The 16,033-nt window shown below is 39.3% G+C and overlaps 1 protein-coding gene across 3 annotated transcripts in view; it reads right to left on the reverse strand.

Annotated features, from left to right (window-relative positions):
* Positions 1-2,671: 2,671 nt before the first annotated feature.
* Positions 2,672-16,033, reverse strand: part of cbfa2t2 (CBFA2/RUNX1 partner transcriptional co-repressor 2) — a 43,491-nt gene continuing 30,129 nt past the window's right edge. For all 3 annotated transcript variants that reach the window (XM_028002401.1, XM_028002402.1, XM_028002403.1), the window contains exons 2-11: positions 14,258-14,416; positions 13,813-14,054; positions 13,626-13,715; positions 11,560-11,744; positions 11,208-11,461; positions 9,119-9,204; positions 7,343-7,535; positions 5,944-6,012; positions 5,598-5,788; positions 2,672-4,329 (exon numbers count right to left, since the gene is read on the reverse strand). In XM_028002401.1, coding sequence (XP_027858202.1) covers positions 3,985-4,329; positions 5,598-5,788; positions 5,944-6,012; positions 7,343-7,535; positions 9,119-9,204; positions 11,208-11,461; positions 11,560-11,744; positions 13,626-13,715; positions 13,813-14,054; positions 14,258-14,416 — 1,814 coding nt within the window. In that variant the 3' untranslated portion in view covers positions 2,672-3,984. The remainder of the gene's footprint in view (positions 4,330-5,597; positions 5,789-5,943; positions 6,013-7,342; positions 7,536-9,118; positions 9,205-11,207; positions 11,462-11,559; positions 11,745-13,625; positions 13,716-13,812; positions 14,055-14,257; positions 14,417-16,033) is intronic.

A 16,033-nucleotide genomic window follows, 5' to 3' on the forward strand; every position in this document is an offset into this window, starting at 1 on the left:
GACTCAATGCACTGTTCTAACTTCCTATAACAGCTAACAGTATTCCACCGCTAAGGTTACTTATCTCTATAGTTACTTTTGTGTTATGTCCTCCAACCGTCACCGTCTCTGCAGGCCAATCCTTCTCACAGTGATAATCTCCTCTATTTTCATTCTTGTTGGAGTGTATCACTAATAAGTTTAACTTTGTTTGAACATCCAGTAGAGCAGTAATTACCCAAGAGATATTTTTCTTGCATGACAAGGGAAAAAATGTTATTGCAGATCAAAAGAAAATTGTTCTAAAGGGCAACTTTTATCCTGTGATGCAATATCTCCAGTGGAGTAGACTACAATGTGAGTCATGTACTATTCAAATCAGTTGAGTGTTTTAGCACATTTTGTTATAAAACAACAAAACACTCCACCAAAGCCATTAAAATGTATCATTTTGACAATTTGTTAGGCCAAAAAAATATTTAGTTTACCATTTTAGACAATTATTTCTATTTGAAGGAGGATGTAAAAGCTTAATTGAATTGCTGTCAGTGCCCTTTAGGTCTAAGACATTTAATGCATGTATGTTTTGGAAATGTAATTTTGTTTTATATGTTTGTGAGCAAATCATTTGAAATGATGGCTGAAAATTTTAAAGTAATTCAGAAGTCATAAAGCATGTTTTGCACTTTCTATATTCAAATTGAAAGGTGTCTGTTTGGCAAAGTTAACAGTAACACTGTCATCGTGTTTATTATTGCAACCACTGAAAAGAAAATGCTTTAATTTTCTTTGATGGCAATTTCCATTAGGATACCCTTAGCTTGATGTGCCTTCATCCTCAGCACATAGCCTTTACTGCCACCTTGTGGTATTTTTCCATGTTACATACATTGACACTTGCCACTTTGTACAATAAATAACAATACATCTTCTCACCACAAACCGTGTTATTGTAATTAAGAGCTACACTAATATTTATGGAAATATATAAATAATTGCCTGGAAATAATCTTTACCCCCTCGGAGTTAACTGCTTTGCCAAGAACGTCCTCACTTTGTTCTAATGGAATTCAGAAGTGTCTCTTGCATATTTAATTAGCAGTCATTAAATTATTCACAACAATAAGAGGACAAAAGACTGCAAAATTTAGAGATTGACTTAAGCTCTCGCTGGAATACTCCCCGTGTGTAATCCTGCTGCTATCATCTCACACATTGTAGAAGATTTAAAAAAAATTTTTAAGAAATCTGCTCAAACAAATTTATTTTTACAAGAGGATATACAAGAAGACATTTATGTTCAAGTATTGTTGAAAATGTACTTTCTTGTCAGAAGATTCTAAAACCACTGAAAATGTTGCATACTGCTTAAAGAATGCGGAGGATGAAATGTTTGTGAAACATTTTACACTTCACAATTTAAATGTTATTCTTTTTATTCTGAAAAAATTTTATTTTAAAATTGATACCAACAAAAATGTCAAATTATAAGCAAGATGCATATTTATTACTTAAATCAATAAAATTTCTATATTATTTAGGTTAGTTAGAATTGCGTAAACTATTTGATTTCAGTTCCTTAGTTTTCTAGGAACTGAGATTGATTCTTTTTGACCTGACAAAACAACCTATGGTATGTAAAATGGAAAACAAATCAAAATAGAGGAGCAAAGTCTGCTGTTGGCACATCCTTTTCTATTTTATTACCTCCTTAAGATGCTCTAAGGCTCACTAAAAGACTATCTCACTTACCCTTAAAAGTTTGTCATGTTAAGAGCTCTCTTAAAGCCTAAGGTGCTCTTTGAATGACTTTTATTTTACTGATGTTAAAGTCTAAAAAAATCTTAGAATTCCAGGAATTCAAAGTCACTAAGAGTTACATTTTGCCTTAGAAATTTTTGAGATTTTTTTCTTTAGTGGTCTGTTCTCTTAGTTTTTGAGCTTTCCATCAATCTGCTACTTTGCTCCTTTCCACAGTTGTTGCCTACCATTGATTTCCTTCTGCCTGCACTTTCACTCAACTGCTTTCCATTTTCATCAGATTAGCTGGTTTCTCTGTCACTTCCTTCTCTTATTCAGTACTTAAGCTCTTCAGTTTGTTTAATTCCTCACTGGCTCCTTCCATGAGGTTACCATTGTGGCAGGTCTTTGCTCCAAGTTGTGATTCCAGGAGTTATTTTGAGTCTAAGTTTTCTTTTGATTTTTTTCTCATTTATGACTTTGACAGCCAGAGGCTTCACAAACAATCCTAAAACAAAACTGAATAAAGCTACCTTAATGTTAAAAGCATTAATTTATGATGGAGATTATTTGGATATTCCTGACTCTTTTTTTATTGGCTGAAATGCCTCTCCTAGAGAACTTTAACATTTTTTTCCAGCTCAGATTTTTCTTATGAGTGAACCACGTTTGTGTAAATTTGCACTTACAGAAAAATTAGACATATTGAAAATGTAATCTCTAGACATTGGGGGTTTCAATTTCTGCCGATGCGCTGGCATAGACTTTGTGTAAAAATGCGTGACTATAAATTTAATGCGTGGCAAGATTAAAAAAACAAAAAACACAACCGCAAAAAACAATAGCATGAGAATATGCTACTATATATTCATCAGCTAAATTATTGGGCCAGGCTTTAAGCTCATTAGGTTTACCTTTATTACATTCCTTACTCAGAATAAAGAGACACAAATTAATTAAGCAATTCTGAAGTAGCTCTACTTCTTTATTCCATACTTCATGTCAAGATAAGTTTTTCATATGAAGTTATGCATCATAACAAGAGAACATGTTCATAGAATGAAGGAAGGGGGGAACTGTGGCTCAAAATAAAGGGTTTCTCTCATAATCTTCTTTACAAAGTCATCTTACAACAAACAAAAACAGGGATAGCTCAAGTGTAACAGCAGAGTAGGATAAATCAAAGGTTATCACTAAAATTAAGTCCAACTGTGAGAACGGAAGAAGAAGAATGATTTTTGTACACAAATACTCCTGAGATTTTCTGTGAGACAGAGCTGTCACTGTGATACACAGATCAGTGACACTTTTCTCTTTGTGGTTATGTCATAACTAAGCTAAGTAAAATCCATAACGATAATGATTTTAATCTTCTGATGCACTGATGAAAGATTTTGCAGTGACCCTGATGACATGAACAAGTACCAAAATGAAAGTGTAACAATAATGAAAGTCATGGCTGAAAAGTTTCTGACGATCAGGAATGACACAAAGTGATTTCCCAGTTTAATGTTAGAATTTTATATTCCTAAAAGACATTTATGGGCCATGGAAATGACTTTCTTTTCTCCAGAAAACTCTGGTGATGAAAAAAACTGCTTGAAATACCTGAACACTTTATTTTAATATTGCTTTAACAAAAATAATCATATGCTTTACAATATTCACTGACAACACGACATTTGACTCATTCACACGTATGAAAAACTGACAAGTTGGTGAGCAAATATTTACGTATAGAGAGGAGCTGCAGTGACTGCATTCAGGTGGCTGGCTGTCAGATTTTTTTTACTAAACAACAAAGACAGACTCTTCAGGGCTGGTACTTTTATACTGTTTACATTTACCTACCTTCTCATCTTAGTTTTACACATAGAAACAGTGACATTGTATAGTGGGTGGGAGAGTTATATGCCTTCCTTTAAAAACTTCCTCTCTTGTGATCAATTATCAAATTTTTTTCCAGCACAGATCCTGGATTTGGGGTTTTGGACCAGAAAGACGTTTCCATCTGTTATGGAGATCTGTTCATCCAATGACTGCATGCTAAACAAGTCTCTTTGTTCTTCGCCAAAGCTAAAGTCCCAGTTGACGCATCACTCACAACAGTCATCCATAATCTGTCTTTATATATCTGCCAAAGTATGATGAAAAATCTGTTATCCTAACTTAACCCACAAATAGTTTCCTCATGCTGCTGATTCAACTCTTCCCCAACAACAAAGAGGGCAATCGTTGTGTTAAGCTCTGAAGTCCTCTGTATCCTTAATGTCCATTGGTCTCAGAGGCTGAGGCAGGGGTGGAGGGAGTGGAGGACCGAGAAGCAACTGAAGCCTTTTCGCCACCTGGACTGGAGGCCGAAGGCATATTGTCGGGAGCTTTGACCCCGGCTACGCTGACAGGAGACATCCCGGCTGCAGCCGCTGTGGTCACGGCAGCGACCCTGTTTGCAGTGATGGCAGAGACTGGTTTAGGCTGAGCTTGAAGTCCTGGGCTGCAGATGAGGTGATGCCTTTCCCAGTCTTTGTGCTGGCAGAAGGAGCCACAATAGCGAGCGGCGTTGCAGCCGCTGCACGTCTCGCTAGCTTTACGGCCACAGTTCCAGCAACACTAAAAATGCAAGAAAAGAAGCAAAACAAATAAGTTGTGATGAGTGTTAAACTATGCTGACATGCAATGCAGTTTTCAGTTCCACTTTATTCTTCACTAAGCTTCTCATGAAACGGTGTGTGGGTAGAAGAAACAAACACAACCTAGACAATCAGTTCATTGGCTGCCTGGATTATGAGGGAGTTTTTGCATTCAGAAGAAAAAAAACTATGGAAAACTAGCAAATAAAAGGGGTAAAAATCATAATTTAATAACACTTTTTTTTCTAAATTTGTGTTGTCCTGATTCAAGATTTTGAGCTCTTCACCATTTGCTTCGGAAGGATTCCTTTCTGAGTGATTGACAGTTCATCACTGCGTCACCTACCAACTCTTCGCTCTAGTTACAACATATAAATCTAAGTTTTGGATGAACACAATTAGCCCGTCTAATTTATAAAAGACAGTCCTTTATATAAACGTTAGTGTTTGAGACATTCATTATGCCTTTTTAATATTCTCACAATCAGTCTCCGCACGGAGAACATAGAAAAAGTTAGTTGACTTAGAATTTAAAAAATCTCTCCCATCTCATAGTAACTTAGCTAATGGTTTATTCATAAAGATAAATTATGAGTTTCAAAGCTGCAGTTATCAATTTAGGCATTCAGTTAGATTTAAATTGTAAACTCCTGTTGGATTTTGATTTGAAGTAATCTTTTAAGTTGATCGCCATGCTTGGTTGGACAGGAAGTAGCATTAACATTTTGGGGTTCCTTTGAACCCAGTGTGTGGTTGGAGCTAATGATTATAGAGATTACAAGGAGGCATTCCAATCTCAAAGACTGGGAGGTAATTACTAAATATACATCAGCAAATCAGCAAAAATACCTGTAGATACATGCAAAAATCTGATAAGCAATCATAAGAAGGATTTGATTGTATAACCATAAATGCTTAACTTTAAATCTAAATCTGCCAGGAAGGTGAATATTTTTGGACTGCATATTCAGCACCTTTAAGATTAATACAACTTTCACTTATGTACTTTTCAGTTACTTTAGTAGAATATCTAGAATATTTACATAGAAAGCAAGTGATGCATTAATTTCCAGTTGATTAATCCCAAATTGGTAACATTATTTTTGCACAGTACATTTTTTTAATGCTGATAATATTCACAATAGCTTTCACTGTAACCATGCAAGCCTGGTGTTTAATATTTAATATTTAACACTGTGATACTGAGGGCAGAATCTCTCTAGGAACATAACTCTGATCTCTGCTCACCTCACTTGAATCCTCCTGTTCATTGATGACCATGATGGCATCCTCTTGAGCCTTCCTCTTCGCCTCGGCTAGAGTCTTCTCCATTTTTGCTCTCTCTGCAGCGATCATCTCAAAAGCTTTCTGCTCGGCCTCTGCCACTGCCTTCTGAACCTCATCCATGGCCTGACGCTTCACTTCATTCACTGCCTCCTCTGTACATGAAGGACGACAAGTGTTCAGAGTTTACTTCCCTTCATGAGCTCAACATACAGCGGTCTAAGACTCTTAGTAGATAAGTTGTAATATGTTCTGAAAGTAGTAATCTTTGTAAAGAGGCCTGAATAATTTCTATGAGTGAAATTTTTACCAGCTTTCCTCCAGATCTCGTCAGTGACATATGCTGAACCTGGCCGTGGACCAAAGTCCCGCTGGGAGTCTGTGGGAAAGGTAGAAACAGTGAATAAGCACCTGTTAAAATAAAAAATACATTGACTTTTTAAGATAACAAAAACCTGACTGACAGGACAATCAATGTTAAAGGTGTGTAGAAAGAAAGTCCTCAGAGCTATACACTGATGGTTTCTTTTTCATCAAGTCGTTAATTTAGTCACTGATGCAAACATGTCTGCATATTTAAGACACACAGCCAACATAATTGTTGGTTGTCAGATTCTTGGACTGATCCGGGATCTGACAGCGTTAGAAAGGAATGTGTTTGGCTTGGAGGAAAAAGCAGACCAACAAGCTGTGTAAATATTCAGACTGTTCCCTCAAATTTCACTCCCTATATCTCAACACACTTCTCTCTCCAGCTTCCTCTTTCCCTTGTTTCTCTCATCCCTTTTCCCCTTACTTCTTTCTTCTCTTTCCCTTCCTTTCCATCCTCTCTCTTCCAACAAGCCTTCATACACCCCCTCTACTACGACCCGAGCCCAGGTGAGCAGGCAGGCTTTCCGGCTGTGGGTCCAGATGGTGCGCTGGCGAGTCAGCCAGCTCTAGGTCTCTGAGCCTGCAGGACAGCAGGACGGCCCTTCTGTGGCCGATATGGCCGAGGCCAGTCCTGGCACCTGTTTGTGACTATGGAGCAGCAGGGAGATGGCAAGGCTGGCACACAGAGAGAACACTGCCAGTACACAGCAGACTGGGGGCCTAACTGTAGAAGGACTCACACTGACATCTGAATTCATGGGTGTAGCTCTATTTATGGCCACTAGATGATGTAAAGAGCATAATGCAGAAATGAGTTTTGCCATAATAGTTTAATGTTAACTCTAATTTTGAATGTCAAAATGAGAAAGTGTCATAATTTTCTGAAAACATTTGGAAGAAGCTTGTAATAATTTCTAACATAATTTTTCTGTTTTAGTCACTTTAATTTTTTAAGGATCCAAGCTAACTCATATTTCTTTTATTGGTATTCTTAGCTACTTTTTGTGGATTTATTCACCAGAAAGTTTGAGAATACTTTGATAGGCAAAGCAAGAAGAGTTCAACATTCAAAACAAAAACTTGCAGTGAACAAATAGCAATTTATTTAGTTTCATATTTACACAAAAAAAGACATTTTCAGGGCAACATGTCAAAACAGGGAAAATTTGTGTGCATGAATAAATAAAAGTATAAAGGTTCAGAGAAAATCATTTATTTAATCACAAAAGCAATGGAAAAATTTGTGGAAAATAGCAACAGGCAACAATCATAAAAAGAGAACAAATGACTCACGCTGACACAATTGACCTGAAATTACAGTACAAAAAGAACCTTACCTGACTCTGCAGAGAGCGGACTGTGTGTTTTGGAAAACGGAGTGGAGCCCGAGCCTCCTTTGCGAGGATCTTCCTGCTCGCTAGAACGTCGTCTCCAGTAGTTCAGTTCCTCTCGATCCGACTCCTGGCAGCGTCTCAGCACGCTTACTGACCTCCTTGTTTTTTCCACCATGTCCACGATGCAGTTCAGCACCTAGAAGATGAAGAAGATGCGATACTTTCAAAGTCCAAGTTTGCTTTCAGGCATAGCTTATTGACATTCTCAAAATAAATATTCTTCGATGCCCATTCTGAATGTGAAAAGGAACTCATATGCTAATTGACAACAACTCATTTTCAAATATTTAACCAATATAATATTGAAATAAAAAAACAAACATTTGAAGACACTTTTGTTCCATGGAAAATTGAAAGCTAATTGTCCAAGTGGTTTATAAGTGAACTCCCTCATAACCAACTTGCTAGCATTAACATTGTATAAACTTGACTCAATTTCCATCCATCTATTCTCATCCATTATCTTCTGTGTTGTGTCACAGGGACAGCAGTCCAAGCAGAGAAGCCAAGATTTTCCTCTCCCCACTTGGGCCAGCTCCTCTGGCGTTCCCACGACAGCTGAGAAACATAGTCCCTCCTGCGTGTCGTGGGTCTCACCAGGGAAGCGTCCAGGAGGTTTCCTAATCAGATGCTTGAGCGTTAGCTCTGCTCTGATCCCAGCTTATCCACACTATAATTCTTTTAAGAATTATATCAATATAATGACAGGATTCTGTCAATGCTAAAAATATAGGGTTATTTCTATTTACAATGTGTATATTATATTTTATTTGGTTTGCAATAGGTCATTTAATCTGCAGCCATAAAAGTAAGTGATTAAACAGTAATTTAAACGTCTATGTGTATACACACAGAAACAGAAAAATCGCTTTAATGATCTGATAAACTAAATAGACTTACAGTGTCCAATGCCTAGTTCATAGGTACTTGGACTGCTTTTGTTGGTAATCAGAAAGTTTTAGTGTCAGGTAACTATGAACAAATAACTAATATAAGACTATTTATAAACAATAGGAAAGAATGTTGAGTTGTTAAAAAAAAAATTTATTTTTGGGGGGATTTTTGCTTTTGAAAATTTTACCAGTACAAAGTGAAGTTGATGAGAGTGAATCAACAAGTATTGATGACTTTGGCTTACACTTACCTCTGAAAATAAAAACTGCATCAGGGAATAACATTTATTCAACCTCAACTGTGTTTCAGTTCTAGGTTTGAAAACCAGTAGGATCTACTGTATCCTTCAAATCCCAGCATGCATACATTTGTACTTCCAAGCACTGCAGCGATGTATTCATTAAATGATAAGGTACTCTGTTAAAGATTTAATGAAATAAAAATGTAATTGGTTCAAATAAATACAGAATATCTTTTATTTCTACTGTTCCCATTGTACTACTGCTTCAAAATGTCTTCCACTGTGGTGATACTAGCAGTACCAAAGGGCTGCTGGCATTTGATAAAGGGTAATTTCAACAATTAAAACCTAAATTTACAGCTAACAAACACCTTGCCAGCCCTTAAACATTTTATTCATTAGCCTTTGCTGAAAAATATATTTACACCTAATGTAGCTTTCATGTCGGAAGTGTCACTCTAATTTATTTTTACTGTCAAGATTGTGAAAACTGAAACATTTCTTCTCAGGACCTTAGTAAAACAAATTACATTCCTGCTATATCACAAACCATTAACAGCAGTGGTGCCTGCCTGCAGACTTACATGATCCAGATGCCTCCATTCATCAGCCCACTCTCTGTCTGTCAGTCTGTGGTCCACTGGCTCCTCACGATAGCCTCCGTTAGTGCCTGATTAGAACACACACAAGAGAGATAGCGCACTGATGTGATTAACATTCCTTTGAATGAAGGATTAGTCACAAGTGACAATGAGTGAGTGAAAGATATGAAATATCACAAAAAATATACACTTTTAGATTGTTCGTTCATCATGAATACATGTCAGAGCAAAAAAAAAAAAAAATCTCTCCAGTACCAACTGTGCTCAAAAGCCAAAATATTGATATACATATATTCAACCAAAATGGAAGTTCATAAAATATCGAGCCTGACAGCAACAATTTGAGGTTACCGCTTTGAGAGAAAAAAAAAAAAGAGGCATGGGACAGTGAGCAACAAAGGTGGAGTGAAAGGGAAAACCTATGATGCAAAACAGACCCTTAGCACGCAGAGCCTGCACACATCTGGAAGTCAGCTGTCAACCACACACACAAACAGACACACACAGTACTCCCACAGTACCTCCCCTTCTGTAGCTCACGGCATTCCAACAGGGAGACACTCAGGCTGAGTGGAGTGGCTCCACTCCTAAACACAACCAGCCGCTCTGACACTTGCTGTGGATCCCTGTGTCCCACATACACACAGGGATGTGTTTCCCATCGTAGCTCAACTTAGGCAATATCTAATTATACACTGAAGAGAAATAACAGTTTGCACACATGGGGCAGAGCTCTTGCAGAAGCCAAAAAACATCTTGAACCCATGTCCACAAACATAGGAACTGCATTAAAACACACATGCACAGCATACAAAGATGGAAATCACCATCTCTTCAATATGAGTTTTTCAAAAAACAAAAAGGCAACAAGACAAAAGATGAACACACAAACTTAAACACAAACACAAGCACACACACTCTTGCCTTCCCAAAAATCTTCCCAACTTCTGGATCTCATCAGCGTTCATCAGTTCAAAGCTACGACTGGGGGGGGACTGATGTGTTTATCCTTGTGTGTGTGTGCTTGTGAGTTAAGTGGCGGCAGGCGGGTAGGAGGCTGTCAGACAGACTAAAGGCCTCGTAAACACGGCACCTCTACCCTGAATACATAGGTGTGTATGTGCTGTTGCATGTATGTCTGTGTGTGTGAGAGCTACTGCTGTTTCCACTAAGTGCTGACAAGCTCCAAATGGAGGGGCAGATATACACCAGAGTAGAACCAAACTCCCTATGCCTGGACAGTACAGCTCTGTTTATACACATATCTGGATTCCAGAGATATACCAAGATTTTAAACAAACACATAGACCACCCATTACTGAGTACAGATTACAATATGATATGTATGTGTTTCTGTTTTAGTGGCGATTTTCAAAATGCATGTTTAGCTACTTGCAGGAGCTAAACAGAAGGAAGGAGGACTGTTTTCTACATTTTCCTGATTATAGCAAAGTGATTTATTAAATCAATATATGCCTGCATGACTGTCTAATAGATTTAAAGAAGCAGTGTCCACATTTGTAGAAAAAGTACACAAAATATTGATGTTTCATATTTTTGGTAAACTAATTAAAACTATGTCAATGTGAAAAATGTCAATTTAGCTTTATCTATTCACTCAATTTATCTATGTGCTTCAGTCAAAATATGGTTCAATGTGACAAAAAGGAATGTACACTTGTTAAAAGCAACTTTCCAATGCTCTTGTTCCTTCAGTGACTTGTTTACTTTATCATATGAACAGACGTATTAATATTCAGTTGCAGCAATGTTTGGGCTTAATTGGGTTTATTGTTGTTGATTGTCTTTTATCCAAATTGATATCTATATAGCCAGTCATATAAAAACCTTAAAATTGCATAGCTTGGTCTGCAACAACAGTGTCTGTCTCCACTGATCCTCATGAAATATAAGACTGTTGTTGAGAGACAGTAAGGAGTTTCATTCAGTCACAAGCTGACACACTTTAAAAGCATTTTAAAGCTGGCACACACTGTACCTTTAATGCTCTCAAGGAGAAATGTTTCAAAGCACCGCGACAAGTACCACAAGTTCAATGTCTATCACCTACCAGGGAGTCGTGGCCTGTCCTTAAGTTCACGAATCTCCAGGATACGTTGGCTGTGCTCTCGGTGTAAGAGGTGTGGAGCTGCTATGTCATCCAAGGCATAGTGTTGCAAGGGAGGAGGAGTTGGGTGAAGCTGGGCAGTGAGGGGCAGCGGATGGGCAGGACTGTGTCGTGGAGCGGGGCTGATGGTGCAAATCCGTTTTGCTGCAGGCTCCATTGCTACTGGAGGACGTTCATGGAAGCCGTTCTCCTTTGCCCTAAACCCAAGAAAGTGGTTCTCAAGTAAACACATCTCTCTACATGCTACTAAAGGTAGAGCTTCATTTTAAAAGAATACATGCTAATGTTATTTAACCTGCTGGGGCTGTGTCGTTTTGTCCCTGTCTCAGGAGGTTCCATCAGCAACTCAGAGGAGTCTGGAGAGGAAGTCATGGTGGTGCTTAGCAGGAGGTGCTCATGCTGTGACAAGTACTGAGCTGGGGTCTGCTTGGCTGCTCGTGCACAGTGGAGCAACTCCCTCTGCAGCAGTGGAAGGTTTGCCTATAAAATATACAATAATATTGTTTTAAATTAGTCCACTGGCCTTGACAGTAACACAGTTAAGGCCTGATTAATGGAAACCACATCTACTCAAACTCAAAGCCATACAAGATGAAATTCTTGCATCACCAAAAGAGTCAGATTTCAAAAAGTGTATGGGAGACTACAACAGCATCATATGGGTTTGTTTTAATAGAAAGTGTGGGAAAAATATCAATGGTACTAATTTATGAGCAGAAAAATAACTGTAAAATAACTGGATACACTACAACGCATCAGTTTACAGAACAAGATAACATGAATTTGGCCAAGGAGTTTTCGTAAAGAATTGGCACCAGAGAGAGGAAACAAAGAACAGGGAGCGCGACGTCTTGAGGTTTGGCTGTATAGCTGGCTTTGGGTGTTGTTCTGTGGCTGCCTCCATAGTGCCTGTGGCTTTCCTAATTCAAATAAAAAATGGCAGCACTACCACTGATGATGATTGCTAACCTCCCACGCAGCAGGAGTGATAAGCACACTTAGACTGTGTTGGTTACGGTAAAACTATGTATGATGGTACCAAGGCTTCAAAACATTTCAAAACAATTGATGTAAAAACTCCAGTTCTTTATCCTCCCTTGCACTGTCCATTTTTACATCCACATGTACATATTTATCCGTGTCTGTCTGTTGAATCTTTCCATCTTGCTTTTGTTCCCTGTATTTCCCTAATTGGGAACAGACTCCAGTGTGTTTGCAATTACACCACTTCCTCACCCCCACTGCTCCCTCTTCTTGAGCAACCAAATAAATAACCATTGCCTTCTCATTTTATGACTGACCTCATCCTATCACAGAGCACTCCCAAATGGTATTTAAAGTTTTTTTTTTAAACTGCACCTCTTTCCCTTTGAATATGACATCTTTGTTGAAGTTGAAGTTCATGAGATCTCCTGCACCCCAAACCTGAAAGATCCTCAACAAAGCCCCTGTGCCTATCTATCAGGATTTTCTACATCCCTTCTTCCCCTGAGGCCCCCAGAAAGCAGACACATGTGCTGCATGTAGGGGCTCTCTGAGGTTCAGTGAGGCGGATGCTAGTTTGGCGGCGCCTTGAAAGCTGAATGCTCTTTTAAAAAGGGACAGCGGCTCCATATGGCGCAGTACAGACCATAAAAATAGACGGGAACACTTTATGAGCATGTTTCACACTTCCGAATTCCCACTTTTCCCTGTCTCCTCCTGAGCCACCTCTTTCTCTTTTCCCTGTTTACAGAATTTACCCCATCAGCCCCATCTCTTGCAAAGCTCTCAAAGAGTTGGAATAACATTTAGGAGGGAGACAACTCCTCTGTAGTAAATTAGTAGAAGACAGAGAACAGAGAATTCTCCTTTCTGGAAGACAGATGGAGGGATTCCAAAGGTAAGTCAGAAATGTGTGTGGAGAAAAAGAGATTTCAAGTGTTTAAAGAACAGCACTACAACTGACTTAAGATTTATGGGCTGCTTTGCTGAGGGGAGCTTTTAAAAGGTATACTGTTGCAAACTCACTAGGTACAAAGAGCCTCAAGAGGCTGTTTGACAAAAACTCATCTGCTACTTGTCAAGTCAGAGATGAAGTCCTGATTGGTTTAAACCATTAACGAGGAAATTTATACAGTCATCAATACTACACAAAAAGGTGGCTATTGATTGTTACACTGTATCCTGGGAAGTTATTTTTTTTTCTTGTATTGTTCAGAACAATTTCAAACTGGGTTTTCTTGAGGTAGTTAATTTGACAGCATGGAGTAAAATAGGCTGACTTTACGTTACTTAACTGAAAAAGACAATAAAGCTGCTGCCTGCAACCAAACCTGGAAATAATCTGACAGAAAGTCAGGAGGGGGAAGGTATGTTTACCTTGAGAAAAGGAATAACAAAGGGCCGCAAGGGAAAGTTGGTGGCCTCCTGAAGCCTTGAGTGAAACTCCTCAATGGTAACTGTTGAGTTCTAGGAGAAAGGCAGAGTTAAGTATAGGAAAACAGTGAACAGATGAATTTCTACAAAATGCTGCCTTTTTCCTTCTCTTTAACATCAAAGGATTTACCACAAGGGCCAGAACTAGGCTTCTGACGCTGTCTCCGATCTCGGGAGAAATGTCGTTGCCAAACTGCTGCAGCGTCGTCAGGAAACGTTTCAGCTTGCTCAGCTGGCGAGCCCCACAGGTGGCCGGCAGCTGTTGATTAGCCAGCGATGAAGATGAAGAAGAAGATGGTCCATTGCTGTAACGCTGTGGTGGTGATGGCACCGCGTTCAGCGTTGGTGGGGAATGATGATTCCCATTTGTCACTTGGGAGGAGAGGTGAAGTAAAAATAAGCTCCGATAAGTGGTTCCAGATGCTCTAAAATTATTTGTGTTACTAAGCCTTCTTTCTAAGTCTGGACTAGCCGTTCTACTTTAAGAATATAAATCAGGTTTGAGGGGGAAATGACAAGCCAACTTGAAGCGACAACTGACTAAGAATGCATAGAGATTTTGGAAGTTTTCTTACATGCTGTGGTGGAAAAAGAGGCCGGACGAGGGCCACTGGGGTTGACAGAAGGCAGGGGTGGCATTGTGGAGCTGGCGCTGCTGCTGGGGGCTGATCTGGAATGAGTCTTAGCATCCACAGGCGAACCGGGCATGGCAGGACTCTTCTTCTCTCTACTGTCTGTGGAAGGACAGCAAGAGGTCACTTATGGGTCAGAGCCTAATTAAAAAATGTGCTCTTGAATTAAGACAATTTTTTCAACAAGATATTCAAAATTAACTTATATGTCCAGTAGATACAAAGATGTAGTGTACATAATTGGATACTGAACACTCAGAAAACTGCAATATCAGACTTCAGCTAAAACCGTCTCAGTGGACAGCTCAAAGGAAAGAGAGTATTGATGCAAACAAGAAAACAAAAAGTCTAGTTCACCTATTAGCTCACTATTTATATTAATGCAATGGATTCAAGTGTTTAGGTCTGGAGGTTCCACCACTGAACAACACACCCACACACGCACACGCACGCCTACACACCTCAACCCACTTCACATCATACAACACATACTGCCAGGGCACCAACCACCCTGCCCCCATCAAAGAACCAGATGTCTAAAGTTTAGCCCCTCACTCTCACCCATTCAGATCAATAGCAGAAGAAATGCTGAAGAAGTCTATTGTGTGGGAGTAGAATGCCCCCTCATTGAGAACCCCACTAAACAGTGTGTGTGGGGGGATTAAAGAAAGAGCCTAGAAATGTGGAGAGAAAGGGACGGAGCCATTTCACGCTTTACTAACAAGATCGGCAAAGCTTTTGAATGTTAAACCCAACTTCTCAATATGCTATTGACTGTGAATAAGACCACCAGATAAGGGTTTTGCAGAGAGTGTAACAGGGGGCGTGGTTGTGGTTGGAGAGGGGGGTATGTGGGATCAGAAGCTGTCTTTGTCTCGAAGAGATCCATGAAGCCCGGGTCCTGTCTCCCTTTAGAGTGGATCAGACTTTTCTAACTGCTTCAAGAATTGACAATTAATAGACAAGCAGGGTCTCATGGGTCACAGGTCAAAGGAGAGCAGCTTTTAAAAAGTGGTTTCATGGTTTTAGGGCTTCAGCTTCAATAGCACTCTTTATAAGTTTTTCACAGCTATAAACTCTTGATAGCCTTGAGCTATAGCTTTCCAGTTTATAAAGGGTTAAGTTGAAAGGGGTTTATCTGTCAAAAGCAAAACCTAAAAGCCTTTAATAAACATGGTATAAAATCATGCAAAATTGCTAGCTAGAAGGATCAACGAAATTTCAAATTGAGATACTCTGAATATATTTCATGCAACCTTGCTAAACTCTTAACATTACTCGTAGCCCTGTTTATCTTTTTGTGTCCTATCTGCAAACTCTCTGTCTGACAGTCTGGGTCATACAGCTTTGACTGTTCATCTTTCGTTTTCCAGTCCTCCTCAACCTCTATTTCCCCTCCATCTTTCCTTGTTCTCTCAGCTCAGCCCTCTGGCCTGCCTGCCATCGCTCCACCTGTTCACCGACACAGGGGGCAGGAAGGAGGGATCTACGCAGACATTTGGATTGCCATATCCACCACATGCACGGTTTGCCAGCACACCGCAGGAAGCAGCCTGCGGCAAGAAAGCATGTGCACGCACGCACACACCGGTTCCAAAGCCCTGCACACTCTGTCCGTATGGCCAGGAAATTAGACTGACATCTCAATAACAGAATCAACGGGGCATATGGCCTTAGTGTCAACATTGTTATTGTGTAAACAATTTTCTACAACAGACA

Source organism: Xiphophorus couchianus, chromosome 20, assembly GCF_001444195.1.
Source record: "Xiphophorus couchianus chromosome 20, X_couchianus-1.0, whole genome shotgun sequence".
Lineage (NCBI taxonomy): Eukaryota > Metazoa > Chordata > Actinopteri > Cyprinodontiformes > Poeciliidae > Xiphophorus > Xiphophorus couchianus.